The sequence below is a fragment of the Aspergillus alliaceus genome (genome assembly GCF_009176365.1).
Source record: "Aspergillus alliaceus strain CBS 536.65 unplaced genomic scaffold BDW43scaffold_25, whole genome shotgun sequence".
NCBI classification, from domain to species: Eukaryota; Fungi; Ascomycota; class Eurotiomycetes; order Eurotiales; family Aspergillaceae; genus Aspergillus; species Aspergillus alliaceus.
Window position 1 is genome coordinate 252,556 of NW_022474708.1, and position 13,478 is coordinate 266,033.

At 47.9% G+C, this 13,478-nt stretch overlaps 5 protein-coding genes across 5 annotated transcripts; 1 reads left to right on the forward strand and 4 right to left on the reverse strand.

Moving 5' to 3' along the window:
* The first annotated feature begins 3,445 nt into the window (after positions 1-3,445).
* On the forward strand, positions 3,446-6,720 carry BDW43DRAFT_98741 (putative LPXTG-motif cell wall anchor domain protein). Its single transcript, XM_032050808.1, has 2 exons — positions 3,446-4,633; positions 4,791-6,720. The coding sequence occupies exons 1-2, from the start codon at positions 3,542-3,544 to the stop codon at positions 6,615-6,617; spliced, it is 2,919 nt and encodes a 972-aa protein (XP_031899765.1). The 5' UTR covers positions 3,446-3,541; the 3' UTR covers positions 6,618-6,720.
* A 1,239-nt stretch (positions 6,721-7,959) lies between these two features.
* On the reverse strand, positions 7,960-8,342 carry BDW43DRAFT_98768 (uncharacterized protein). Its single transcript, XM_032050809.1, has one exon. It carries the CDS (start codon positions 8,257-8,259, stop codon positions 8,035-8,037), a length of 225 nt encoding a protein of 74 aa, XP_031899766.1. The 5' UTR covers positions 8,260-8,342; the 3' UTR covers positions 7,960-8,034.
* A 5-nt stretch (positions 8,343-8,347) lies between these two features.
* On the reverse strand, positions 8,348-9,478 carry BDW43DRAFT_300687 (KH domain-containing protein; the record flags this gene model as incomplete). The annotated part of the gene is made up of 2 exons (XM_032044942.1): positions 8,348-9,036; positions 9,094-9,478. The coding sequence occupies 2 exons, from the start codon at positions 9,476-9,478 to the stop codon at positions 8,348-8,350; spliced, it is 1,074 nt and encodes a 357-aa protein (XP_031899767.1).
* Positions 9,479-10,521: 1,043 nt separating this feature from the next.
* BDW43DRAFT_98798 (alcohol dehydrogenase family protein) lies at positions 10,522-12,432 on the reverse strand. Its single transcript, XM_032050810.1, has 6 exons — positions 11,957-12,432; positions 11,715-11,861; positions 11,505-11,601; positions 10,976-11,440; positions 10,806-10,927; positions 10,522-10,704 (listed from the first exon to the last, which is right to left on the reverse strand). Exons 1-6 carry the CDS (start codon positions 12,100-12,102, stop codon positions 10,602-10,604), a joined length of 1,080 nt encoding a protein of 359 aa, XP_031899768.1. The 5' UTR covers positions 12,103-12,432; the 3' UTR covers positions 10,522-10,601.
* On the reverse strand, positions 12,405-13,293 carry BDW43DRAFT_98816 (putative Yippee zinc-binding protein Moh1). The gene is made up of 3 exons (XM_032050811.1): positions 13,071-13,293; positions 12,685-12,996; positions 12,405-12,629 (listed from the first exon to the last, which is right to left on the reverse strand). Exons 1-2 carry the CDS (start codon positions 13,167-13,169, stop codon positions 12,763-12,765), a joined length of 333 nt encoding a protein of 110 aa, XP_031899769.1. The 5' UTR covers positions 13,170-13,293; the 3' UTR covers positions 12,405-12,629; positions 12,685-12,762.
* Between the last annotated feature and the right edge of the window lie 185 nt (positions 13,294-13,478).

Here is a 13,478-nt window from a genome sequence, read left to right on the forward strand (position 1 = left end):
CGAATCCCGGAAGGCAGACCCGAATCGGTTTTAGTGTAATTAATAAACTTGGATCGTTAGCGCAGCTGAAACACACAGAGTGCTCGCGCGCGCTAACTCAATCCAATGGGTGGAGGAGGAGTTCAGGTGTTTCTGAAACACCCCAAACAAATGCTAAGCCCCTAGCTCAGTGGGGGTCACGTGTGCGACACCCGCCTGTCCCAGGTCTAGTTCCAACTCCTATCCAACACTCGAAATGATGAGAGGAGGCAGACCATCGCCAATCATGGTCCCTTGATTGGCTATAAGGAATCATATCGTTCTTCAACCTTCGACAATATCAAAGGACACTAACGTGTGTTGGCTTTGCTTCGACTATTTGTCGGTGTTGAGGCCATCGATACCCACACTTGCCGCAAGAATCCATAGTATACTCTTGCACACCCACATAAGAGTCCACTGTCAATCATTGAAATTTCATTGCGGCCCACTGCTATTATCAGTGCTTTCGCACCGCCGCGTTTATTCGAAACTTGACTTTTTCAATTCCACGTGGCTGCAATGTTCAACCAGTACTCACACTTACCCTCCGTACGGAGTACAGCTCGTCCCAACGTCGGGAACCATTAAACTTGGGCCTCCGGTTCGGTGACACGTCGAGTGCTGTGGAGTTTGTTTCATCAAACCGTTTTATTAGCATTTAACGATTATTTCCTGTGAGCACATGCATCCGAGCCATGGTAATCAAGGGAATTAATGGCTTTGTACCCGAAGGGGCCAAGTGCAAAAGTCAAAGAAGACTGACTAGATATGGGCGTGCGTATGACACCCGTACAGATATCTAGCCTTCATGACAGGACCCGTTAACATCGCACTATCTTGTGATTCATATATTTGAGCAATATAGCCATTATGTATTCTATTCTATTCGTGTCGTGCTTCCAGTTGTAGACCCAAGAATTAACCGATCTGAGACATTTCCTCAGGTATGTTATTCCCTAGAAGCAGATCCAGAACAACGCCCGGTTGCTCAACCAGGCAGCAATTTAGAATTCGTTCGAGGGAATTCCTCATTTTCGCCCACGAGGTGTTTTCTTTTTCCTTCTTTCGGTGGAGATGTATGCGGTAGCAACTGCTGCATATCCTCACTGTTAGCCGACTCGTACCACGGACACGATAAGTATCTAGTTCTGCCCTAGATCCACAGTTGATTGAACCACGGATAACAATACACATCCTAATTATTGTGTGTTCATACATGCAACCTACGATTATTATCTTTGGATCTGATGTATAAAATGCACATAATTTACGCCATTGGGGACTGAACGAAATGTACAATTGTCCAAGTACTAAAACTGGTGTTTCACACCACCACACGGGCTAAAGGATTTCTCTTACTCATATACCTAGCCCTATGCCCATGGTTGTCCATCTGATACTCCGAAGTACACTCATATATGTAACGGCAGAGTACTTGACCACTGTGTGGTCGTTGCATAAGCGAGCCCTGCTTGTTTTGAATCCGAGATCTGGTCAGGAGCAGTTTCTTCTCTTGCATACAGCGTCATGGACACGTTTCAGGAGATCAATCACGAGGCTTTCTGATGCGAGGTTATCAGAATTGTGTCCGGGGCATCGACGCAAGCGAATTGAATCCATTGTAACATTCGATGACTTGGTTGACTGCAATAAGTCTGTCGAGCGCTGCTTCAGGACTTCCTTCCTCTCTTTCCTCTTTTTTCTTTTAAAAAATATTGTCCTTGGTGCTCCCAGTGTGGCCAATAAGCCAAATAAAAGAGCGTACCAAGAAAATACTGACCATCCTGAAGCCTACGAGCCTGGAGTCGTTTGAACGCTTCCAGTTTCTGACTGGTCAGCGACACCGCCATACCTCTACAAATGCAGATTTTTTAAACTGAGTAAAAAATATCTACCGATGTTGCTCCCAAACACAAGCAGGCTAGTAATCTAAAAAAAAAAAAAAAAAAAAAAAAATTTTTCTCTCTTCGGCTGGTAGTGGTCCGAGATTAATGCTAAACGCGATATTATGGCAGCATGTTTCACCTACACTGGACGGGCTATGAATATGGCTTCTTCCATCGTTGAAAGTTCCCAGACGCTTACACTTGCGTGAAATGTAGTGTTCCTCTACCATTTTCGAACCGATATTCCCAAGAGGGGTTGTACACCGAGACGTGTCAATTCTGCATAGCCTGTATGTTTTCGTCCTCGGGCTTTGTGCGAGGCGTTACGTCAACGAAAAAGAAGAGAAAGAAAAGAGTGAAGGATGAAGCTATATCCTTCTTGAGCTATGTGGTTATGAACTAGATAATCACTGTTCAATGCCTAATATAGAGATGTATAATGAATTGAGAAGACTTGAGATGGTATACTAAGAACCAAAATATTCATCGCGAAAAGTACGCTAACCTGAACATCCGAACAACCGAACATCAACTGTCATAGAGTGCGAATTTTTCTTTTCATTTCCGTCTTTCCTATCATCACATTGCACACTTGATCGCTCTGACTGGGGATGGAGGATGTGGTTTCCCCTAAGGGTAGAAGATTAGCTAGAATAACTATGTGTTAAGAACCGGGAATCATCGTGTTTATTTGCGGAAGTTTATGGAGTAATTTTTTTAAAACCCGGTATGTTGGAACAGGTGGTTTGAACTAAAGCTGTATCGAAACGTTGGTGGTACTAGTGAACATACTCAAACAGACGGAAAGGCAGAGTGTTTGGGGGGGACATGGAGAAGGGCTTTGAGTGGTTGTTGCTATAGGAACTTGGAGTTGTTTCCAAATAATAATACTACAGTTGAATATAGTCTAGTGCCGACCCTCTCTTTTCTTTTCTTTTCCTTTCTTTCTTTCTTTCTTTTTTTTTTTTTTTTCCTTCATCCGTACCCCCTTTTCGCATATGTCTTAAAACTCTCCACCTGAAGTTCTTCAAGATGCATGGGATATATCTAACCGGAGTAGGAGAATATCAACAACTCGGGTTGAGAAGAATTCAAGTAAGGCTGGAACCTTACTAAAGTCTTAACCTATCAAGTCCATAATCCTATCTTGAATGATATCACGTCAAGTCAATCGCCTATTTCTCCGGGTTCTGGAGCCGGACTAGACAGTTATAGCAGTAGTAGCTCCACCGTGTCTCCAGTCGCGGAATCCAGCCACCCTTATAGCGGGAGTTCTTCGTTTCCTGTTCCTGGTACCTTTTTTTTTTTTTTTTTATCTCTCCTCTGGCTGGATCTTTCCCCTGCCCTTCCTGCCCACACAATGAGGGCTTTTCTTTGGTTATTAATAGGAAACCGTAGTGATTTATATAGATTATATCTGTGCCTTAGGCCATGGCCATAGACCACTCCTGAGGTAAAAGTAGGACAAAACGCATACTAAGGATACCTTTGATCCCTGATCCCCACTACCACTAGAATGAAAATTTCTCACTCTCGACCAATCCATTTCCAATATTGACTTTTTGTTTTTCACCTTATTTTTTTTTAACAATTTTGATTGATTGATTCCCAGGGAATGTGCATGAAAGTCTTGGATGCCTGACCAGAGCATGCAGATGTCCCACGACCTAGTGGATGGGATGACGCCAGCGTCTGGTCTCCCACTTTCCGCCGAAAACCACTCAAACACTCGACCTCAACGACGGCAAACTGTGTCTGCGGCGTATCCAGATATTGATGCAATACAGAGAGACGCGCAGCTTAATTCGGTCCGAATTCCTAGGGCGTTAGCATACGACTCCGGGGTGAACCACTCGGCGTTGGCGAGTCCAACCTTGACTGAATATCCCGCACGACGTCCACGGAGCAATACTCTGGAGGTTCAGACAAAGTTTCTACCAGCCCAGCAACAGTCTCATCTCGCTCGTCTCGATCAACAGTGTCCCGGCACCATGTTTGCGGACGATCCCCGTGACGCGGGCACCGCAGCCGCGCTAACGACCGCCGGTACCAGCGATTCACCAACAATAACAACAACCCCGACAGCTCAAGACATGACCTCCTCTCCGGCCAGAACCCCTGGCGCCTCTTCGTCGCAACCCCACTCTTCTGTCGCCTCGTTTCCCCGATTACCACAGAGTCGATTCAGTTTCGAGTATCAGTTGCCTCTTCGCAGGCGAACCTTGGCCTCGCATAGCTCCGTTATCGACACGCCCTCGGGCCCAAACCCGACGCCAACCCCCCAGCGCACTTTATTGTACGACAGACCGCGGCGCTCAGTCACCACCTTTAACCTGTCCCACGGTCGCGCTTCCAAGGAGGCGTCTTCTCTTCCTCCATCGCCCCGGTTCGCCCTAGAGGAGGATAGCGAATCTGCGCTGGCTCCTGACCTTGACTCGACCGTCAACCCACTTAGTCCCAATGCGACGAAGCGCCGGAAAGATTCATTCTATGCCCAGCAAATGCTTCCAAGTGTGAAGAGGAGAATGCCATCGTATACCGCGACTTACACTCAGGAGAATGATCGTAGGCGCGCTGTGAACGGTGCCGACAAACACGCTCCAGAAGATGGTACTCGGACCCCAGTTACGGACGATTCTCGATCCAGAAATGAAGACATCTTCCTGAACATCGCCAAGTCAGACTCCAGCCGTCGCGAATCTCTGGGACGATCAGAACTTAGACGGGTGAGTGACATGTTTGCTTTCAAAGACGGGACATACAAACGAACAGATCAAAGCCTTGCAAATGAATCTCTGATGGACCCATCTGCCCCTTGAAGCTTCTCGCTATTTTTGAACCCCTTTCAACTGTGAACTGATGAGAAGATTGCAAATGTTACAGTCGCGATTAAGGATGTCCGGCAGTGGTCATCGCTCTTCAACCTCCCGTGCCAATGAACAGACATCTTCCCCTGATCAGCTTCGGCTGAATACCTACGAGAGCCCCTTGCATTCCAACAACGGCTCCCCATCCCAGCCACGCAGCTCTCTAGCGTACTCCTATTCGGCTTCCGCCCACCCGCTAGATGATCATGCCCGCTCGCCTCATTCCGGCTACATCTCCAGCTCCAAGTCCACTATTGGTCTACCCAGAAGTAGACTAAGCCAGATCAGCCCAGAAGATTTGACTGAAAAAACGTCTATCGAGAGACGAGGCTCATTGCCCGATCCTCGATCGTATCGCCATTCAACACTGTCGACAATTCGAAGTAGTCGGCAGCCATCCAGTTCCGAGGCCACAGAACGACCCCGGGCCGAGCCCGACCGACCCCGACAAGATGGGACAGAGTCGACGCTGTCTACTACTGCACCTTCTACTGTCTGGGATGAGCTCGAGGATCTTAAATCGCGGATCCGGAAGTTAGAGCTTACTGGGAAACTCCCCCCATCTTCTCAGGAGGCCATTTCATCTGCCTCTGCTGAACGACCGCGCACTGCGACTACTACGGTGACAACCGTCTCATCCTCCCCAAAGCGCGGCCGCAAAACCAGCACCTCATCCCCTGATTCCGAATCTATACCTCCCACAAACCCCGTTCACCCCCTTCTACAATCTGCTCTGATCAAAGCAAAGGTTGTGTTGAGCAAAGAAGTATACACGGCCTTAGAAGCTACTGCGACAGATGCGCTAACACTGTCTACCGCCTTGAGTGTAAATAAGGCGCCATCTGGCAATGTTTCTGTCGCGAACGGTTACGGTCCCTCCGATAGACAATCGAGACGGAAAGCGGACAGTGTTTGTCGTGGATTGACCGAGCTTTGTCTTGCGTTGTCGGATGAACAGCTGTGCAGACAACAGGCATCGGGCAGAGATGAAGGCACGGTGATGAAGCAGCCTACTGGTGCCGATGATGAAACCTTGACCCCAACAACACCATATCGACGGAGTACGGCTCAGGAACCCGAGAGCTTAAGCCGTCGGCAGAGCACTCGTGCGGCAAGTCGCCTTGGTGCTCGTCGGTCTAGTGTTGCAGCCCCCAGCAGCAATAGTAATGAGGTAAACGGGGTCAATGATACAACATCGGATGCCAAACAGGCGCAGTCGCCTGGTTCTTCATTTCCCGCGAGCCGACTAAGTCGCCTTGCGTCTCTTCGGGCAAGGAGAATGCAAGCCGAGGATGAACCTGTCGAACATCAAAGTCCTCACGCTCGGTCAATATCAAGAAGCATGACCGATATTGGTAGTCAGGGTCCCGCATATCGCGCTCCCCCTCGCCAGCGATTCTCTCATGGATACGCTGCGTCTCAGTCGACTCATACGCCAGAATCCCAACAAGACCAGAGCTCCAGATACTCAGCGCAACCCCAACAGTCACAGTTGCCGCAACCCCGTACACCAACTGCGTCGCAGTCCGGCATTCCGCTTCGCAGAACCTTAATGACGCCGACCACATCTCGCTCGAACATCCAAGCAGGGTCTCGTCGGTATGGGCTTCCTTCTGGGATCTCTACTTCCGGCGGAGCCAACGACGAGGCACCTATTTCCCCTCGGCAGGATCCATCTCAAACCAGGATTATCGCCCCATCGAGCAAACTGGCAGCTAGTTATACCCCTATCTCACGCCCAAGAACAAACAGTTTTGGGGCTACACGGAGGTTTGGCATCCGGCAACGACCCATGGCCATCTCCGACGGTGCTGTAAATTCCTTCGACGACAGCATTGATTGAAACGTTACGCCCTTTATCGTTTATACATGTGGTGTTATCTGGCCTGGAATACAACAACGTAGCTTACGCCCTTTCATCTAACGCAGCGACTTCATGTCTGAAATTTGGATACGGATCAGCCGGAGTTTATTTGTTAATATTTTTCCCCTTCATCCTTTCTTTGATGCTAGGTATCCCCACGCATCCAACCTATTCTGTGTACATCCTTACGATGACAAAAAAAACTTTTTTGTCTTGTACCTGATTTCGAAACCATGGTTCCATGGGCACAAATGCATTGTATGAAACACTTGCCTTACTATCCTTATCTGAGCGACTGTTCTCGTTGTTTTATCCTTCCTGTTATCTTTCTTTTTTTGCGCCCTCATGACAACATTGTTTGACTATGTTGTACATGTACAACCCCTAGGCTGATGGATTGTCTCCGACATCGGTCGACTGGACCATCTTTGGATTAGGCCGTCTGGTTTTTCTTCTTTCTTTTTATTACTTTTTTCTCCGTCTGGCGTGGATTATTTTCAAATGTACACACAATACGGTCTGTGTCCTGTCACCCCTTTTTATTTTACATATTTTTTTTTGGTGGAAATACTCTGTTCGGTAGATCTGAGGTAGTTCAGTAAGGGGTGAACTTTTTTCTTACATTTCCTATGGTGTGCTATCATTGATTGTCCTGTGCTCTTGAGAGATGTGATTGGCAGTAGGTAAGGAGCATGTATGGATCTATGGATTTATCGGGTGTCGTAATCATGCTTTTCCTGAAATGGTGTAGAAGTGTATGTGAGCCGCCTTCTCGTACTAGTAACATGTATGCAAGATAAGATCTGCAGGAATCTGTCATTCGGCTAAGACCTATCACCCTGCGCGTGATTGATCCATCGGACCTCTCTTACTTCTCCGCACGGCATTTACTTCCGCTTCGGTGCTAATGTGTTCTCAGTATAACCAAGGGCATCCTAGCTATCAAAACAGGTCATTATCATTGATCTACTATCAGCCATCTGTCACGATCTCAGACAAGATTTGCCTCAGATTGATTTCTTCAGCCTCATGCTCCACTGTGGGTGAGATACTCGGGGTCTGGTTATACATGTCGGATGAGTCTGTCGAAAAAATGAGGAATCAAGGAGATATAGGAAATAACAGGATAGGTCACAAGATAGATGCGTCCGTAAACGGTGCGGAGAGAAGTTGCTCGAGAGAAATACTTCAATTAGACGGGAAGAAGACACGCGATTCAGGTGGTGAAGGATCGAGGGAAATATGATATGAATACTTGGTTCCGAGAGAATAAGGGATGAAGGAAAGAGTAGAGAAGCACTTTTTGGGAGGAAAGACGGAGCGGCAGGGCAAGGCGGGACCAGAGGGAACGAACCAGAAGCTCGGAAAACGGTTCAGGTTCAAGAACTTCGGCTTGCTAGCGACCCGAGCTCGACTTCTTAGAAGCAAGACGATCACTATAGATCGTAAAGGGTTGGTATCTAATAGGCATGTGCAGTGCAGTCCGTCTTAGCGAACCCTTTGCTTCTTGTAAACCAAGAAAGCTGCACGATATGGGATAACGGAAAAAAGGAGTAAGGAAAAAGACAACTTCAAGAAGCAAAATTATTAAAGGAGAATGCGCGAACAAAAGAAGCAGCATGGTGAAACTCCCAAAAGAGAGATCAGGAGCGCCTTCGAAGCTGATCCGACACAGTGTCTCTCAGGCTAAGCCAATGGATATAAGGTTTTTATTCCTGGGGAAGCTGGCTGCGGCGCGTCTTCTCGGCTTCGAGGTTTTCGTACAGAAGATACAGAGCCTTTTCGTTCGCCTGGGCGCTGCCCATGATCGTGAACATGCGCTCTCCAGTTTCGTCGTGAGGAGCCTTGGCAATTGAGATCCTTGCACCAGAGCTCCTACGGATCTCAGTGATCTTGCTACCGCCTCTACCGATGATGCATCCCACCATGTCGGCCGGAATGCTGATATTCTGCGTCTGAATTTCTTCGCCGTCCTCCGTGACAAGGGGATAACCACGGTTGGATGTGTCGGGGTTGGAGCGTCTGCTGTAGCCACCGGACTGGTCGCTAAAGTCGGCACCATTGCCGGTACGGTTGTAGGGGCGGTTGCTGTACCCATTGCCCAGGTTTTGGTTCACTGGCGCAGCAGTGCCAACGGACGCACGCACAGCGGGGTTGTAGAGAATGGTGCCGGTTCCCCGCTGCCAGTCATCGATGAGGCATTTTCCGATTTCCCAGACAGCTTTCTCGATACCCTCGGGTGTACCTTGCACTTCAACAATTCGCTCGGTAGACTGGGGAAGCATTTCCTTCTGGGCAACCATCCGCACACCGGACGCATCCTGGATATGCTTGATTTTCAGGCCGGACCGTCCGATGATAGTGCCCATCTGATTGTGGGAGATTAGAAGGCGAACCGCTGGCATACGTTAGTCGGGTTTTCCATCCAGTGAAGGTTGGGAATCTAGAGACATACGATGGGTTCCGTTGTTAGACACGATGCCACCCATACCCATTTGCGGGGCACCTTCTAGCAAACCCTTGGCTACTAGAGCATAGGCCCTAGCGGTACCTTGCAGAGGGCCCGTCACGGTCAGGACTCGGTCGTGAACACCTGGAACGACCTTGCTCACGCCGGCCTTGACGCCAGTTTCGTCGCGCAAGTCTGCAACATTTTTACCCGCCTTGCCGATGATCACGCCAGCTTCCTTGGAAGAAACGATCGCACGGAGGGTCAGCATAGACTGGGCGTACTCTTCTTCGGTCTTGGGAGTGATCTCAATGTCACCATCGTCGACCATGTTGACGGCATCAGTCATGGTCTCATCAACTGGGGTATCGTGAAGCTCGGTGGAATCCATAATGTTGAAAGAGCGAAAAGACAGGTTGAGCGAAGAAATAATTAGGAAGACGGGATATCTTTAACGAAGTTTCTTCCCTCCAGTTAGCTGATGAGTCCGAGCAATGGCTAAAGATAGAAGTGGCGCTATGAACACCCATGTTTTGATTATGAACTTTAAACGAAAGGGTAAGAGGGGTGTTAAGAGATGTTGACATCGCGATGAGGTAGACAAATTGATCGGTACCGATTACTTACCCAAGGATGAGAAAGGTGGCACAAAGAAAGAACGGGAGTTGCGTGGATATAGAGTATTGATGGTCGGGGGACCGAAGAGGGGGAGGCAAATACGGATCAAGCAGTGGACGGAGAGGGAAAAAGAACCACTGTGATTTCAGAGGGGTTTCGGCGGGCGGGGGAAGAGGTGGAGGAATATCGGGCAAGGGACGACGGTTGGCGGAGAAAGGAAGGGGAGAGAAAAAGAGAAGAGGGGAGGAGGTGAAGAAGGGAGTCGCAAAAGGAAGAGAGGTAAAGGATCTGAGGGGGTGAAGATCGAGGAGGATGAGAAAAGATAAAAGGTAAAAGAGAAGAGGAAGAGAGAAGAAGAAGAGAGGGAAAGGAAGAGCGAGAGACAGAGAGAAGAAAGAGAGAAGCGGAAGAAAAGAGAAGTTTGGGTCTAGTTTATTTTTTTGGTTGGTTGGCTCTCTTTTTCTCAACAGACACAAGCAGTTGGACTTCATTTTATTTCATTCCATTCATTTATTTTATTCATTCATTCATTCTTACTTCCTCTTTTATTTGTGTTTTCATTACTTATTCACGAGAAATGAAACATCTCATAAATAGTGAAGGTTTTCTGATCTGTTCCCATCTTTACTTCTTGTTTTCCTTCCCTTCAACGGGACTAAATATATTCAACATCCATTGTTGGTCGACAGAAGAAAATCTAGAATACCTATTCTTCATGATAAATCCTTCTGATTAGGAACCTATTGATGTTTATGGGACTATTGTATTCAGTGGTTTGATCCTCTTAACACTTGATCTCAAGAGTAGCCATGTTATTTACATAAAGTCGAGGAATTCACTCAGTATACCAAACTCTGGACCCTCTCCATACATTGATTTCTTCCCTTTACCTCCATTCATTTCCAAGCCTCAAAAATCACCTTCTGCACCTTCATCGCATTGAAAAGTTCATAGCCCTCTACAGCCCGAGAGAGTGGCATGATCTTGTCCGCCATGAATCTATTTCCATACGGTTTGTTAGATGTGCTTACCATCATCAACACTGGATGGGAACAGCAATAACACTGCTCGAGAGAACAGAATGAATAAGAAGAACCTACCCTAATTTCTGCTGATTCTTTTTCAAGACCTCCAACGCTTGAGGTGATACCGACCTCACAGGGCATCGACCCATTTGGATTCTCAGGTTCTTGTCATAAGCGTCATTTCCGGCCCAGGGGATCTAAAAGCCGTTAATATGACACCGGTAGCATAAGACAAGGATACTCACCTCTCCATTATGGACACCAACGCTACTGATCGTCCCCCATGGTCGCAGCAGATCAAAGCCAGTCCTCAGTGCCGGACTTAAACCAACCACTTCAATTACCGCATCTGCGCCCCGTCCATTCGTCAACTCTTTCACCCGCTTGTCCAAGCCCTCCCGGTCTTGCTGGAAATTCCAGGGCTCGGCCCCAAGAGATCTCGCCAGCTCGAGTCGCGATGGAATAGAGTCGACAGCAAGGAGATGCTTGGGTTTGAACTCTAGGGCATTGATTAGGGCGCAGAGTCCGACTGGTCCACAGCCAATGAGTACGACTGTCTGCTCAGAGATTTGGTCTGGGGTGTACCCCTTGAAGGCGTTGCTCGCTGCAAAGTAGCCCGTCGGGAAGATGTCGGCCATAAGCACGAGGTATTTTTTCTCGACACCTGCGGGGGTTTTCATTACTGTGCCGTCTGCATTTGGGATACGGATCTGACAGGGGTCATCGCTGTGAGAGCTGTGTGGCAGGTTGTAAACACATGATGGAGCTACTCACGTATTCGGCTTGTGCTCCATCCAGTTGATTACATCCGAAAAGAACATTCTTCTCGCAGCGAGAAGAAAACCCTTGCTTGCAGTAGAAACACTCGCCGCTGTGGGGGAAATTTTAGTATATACGCAGAGAGAATCTAAGCAGATATAGGAAGTTTCTAGCATTTTACATCCTTTCATCCTGGAGGAACGCGCGTAGCAATGAGTTACTTACCAAGACGTCGTGAAAGCACTCACGACCATATCACCCTTCTGGACGGTTTTGACGCTATCCCCAAGCTCGACAACCTCACCTGTCACTTCATGGCCCATGATAAATCCCGGCGCAGCGGGTTCTATGCCGCGAAATGTATGGAGATCACTACTATTGTTAGCAGCTGTTTGTTGACAGTGTAGCATCAATAGCTCGAGACTTCTGGGGCATAGAAGAGGATGGGAAGTCATCTTTTGCCCTACCTTCCACAAAGGGCTGTGTATGTTACTTTGACAACAATATCTCCCGAGTCTTGGATTCTGGGGATTGGTCGTTCTTCAACGGCCACTTTATAAGGGCCGTGGAATACTACCGCGCGCATCTTGTTTTCCGTGGTCATATTGTACATTGACTTAGATTTCCATACGAGGAACTTTCTTCTTAACAGAATCGGGCCATTGGAATAAGTAAAATGTGCCGTTCTAGGGGAAGCGAAGACCCCCACATCCGATATACGGCGTTTTCATTACCCCTCGATTTATGATAACTGTGGGGCTGTCTCTCCAAAGTCCCCAAAACTCCCCCGGGATAGAATAACCCACGATATAAATATTTTTTTTCTCGCTGCTGGCTCTAGGGAGGCTCTGTCTGACTCATAGCCAATGCCCTCATGTGGTCGTTTCTAGAAACATAACCGGGAGAAAGCTGAGTTGATTTGACACATATCATTCGAACCCTATGGCTGAAGGAAGATATTGATTCCACAGGATCCTGAATTGAAGTACGAATGACACATAACGTCCAGTATGGATTGAAGCTGAAACCTCAAATACGCCAAAACTTGCGTGCTGGAAAACCCGGTTCTCAAAGTCGGTCAAAGCAGAACATAATGCACCATTCAACGCCCTTGCCTTACGCCACGGATTAAAACGCTCACTGTTCGAATCAGTCTTTGCAATTATCGCTGCAAGCCCTTCTCCGGAAGTCTCACAGTAAATAGATCCGGCATGCTACCATACGTCTCTTATAGTAGGGACGCATTCCCACCTTCATAGAAAGAGGAGGCACCTTAGCACACCACGCACAGGAGCTCCTCTTCTAGGATGAATTTTCCCTCCTTGTATTTCTCACTGGTCTCGTACGCTTTGTCGTATTTCCACCCTACCGTTTCCCTGCATTGTCTGCAGGCGATGTCACGAACGATATGCCTCCCAGTGGTCATGCTACGCTCCACCGCTTCAGATTGAGTTATGTTGACGACACTGTTGAACAGGTACGCTTTGCCATGCTGGCCACGAAAGTTCTGCAGGAGACAAGGCACCCAGTTAGTACATGACATGGCTTATGTGCTAGTAGATAAGGAGGAAGGGCACTCACTCGACTGATGATATCATCATAGTCCGCAAGGTGTGTCTTGCACTGCTTGCATCCGAAGATTTTATTGGAAGTGAGATAGACGTTGTATGCGAGACCCATTATGATCCGCTCTAGCTTTCCTTTTTCCACTGCCGACAGCTAGGTATCCTTCCTGGAATGTGAGCGCGATAAGACAGTGGGTAATCGGATTTGGTCTATTATGGAGAGAAAATGTGGCAGAAGGGAATAGAATAAGAACAATGATGTTTTCTTCCTCTAAGATCCCCGCCTTGCCTGTTATTGGTTTTCGTTTGCAAGGGAAACCCGACCTGGTCGCACCTTCAACGACTGTTTTGAGGGGAGGAAAATCAGGTCTGAAAGTTCGAAACAGCGTCGGGAACAGATAGATCAATAAAATGGGCTAGAATC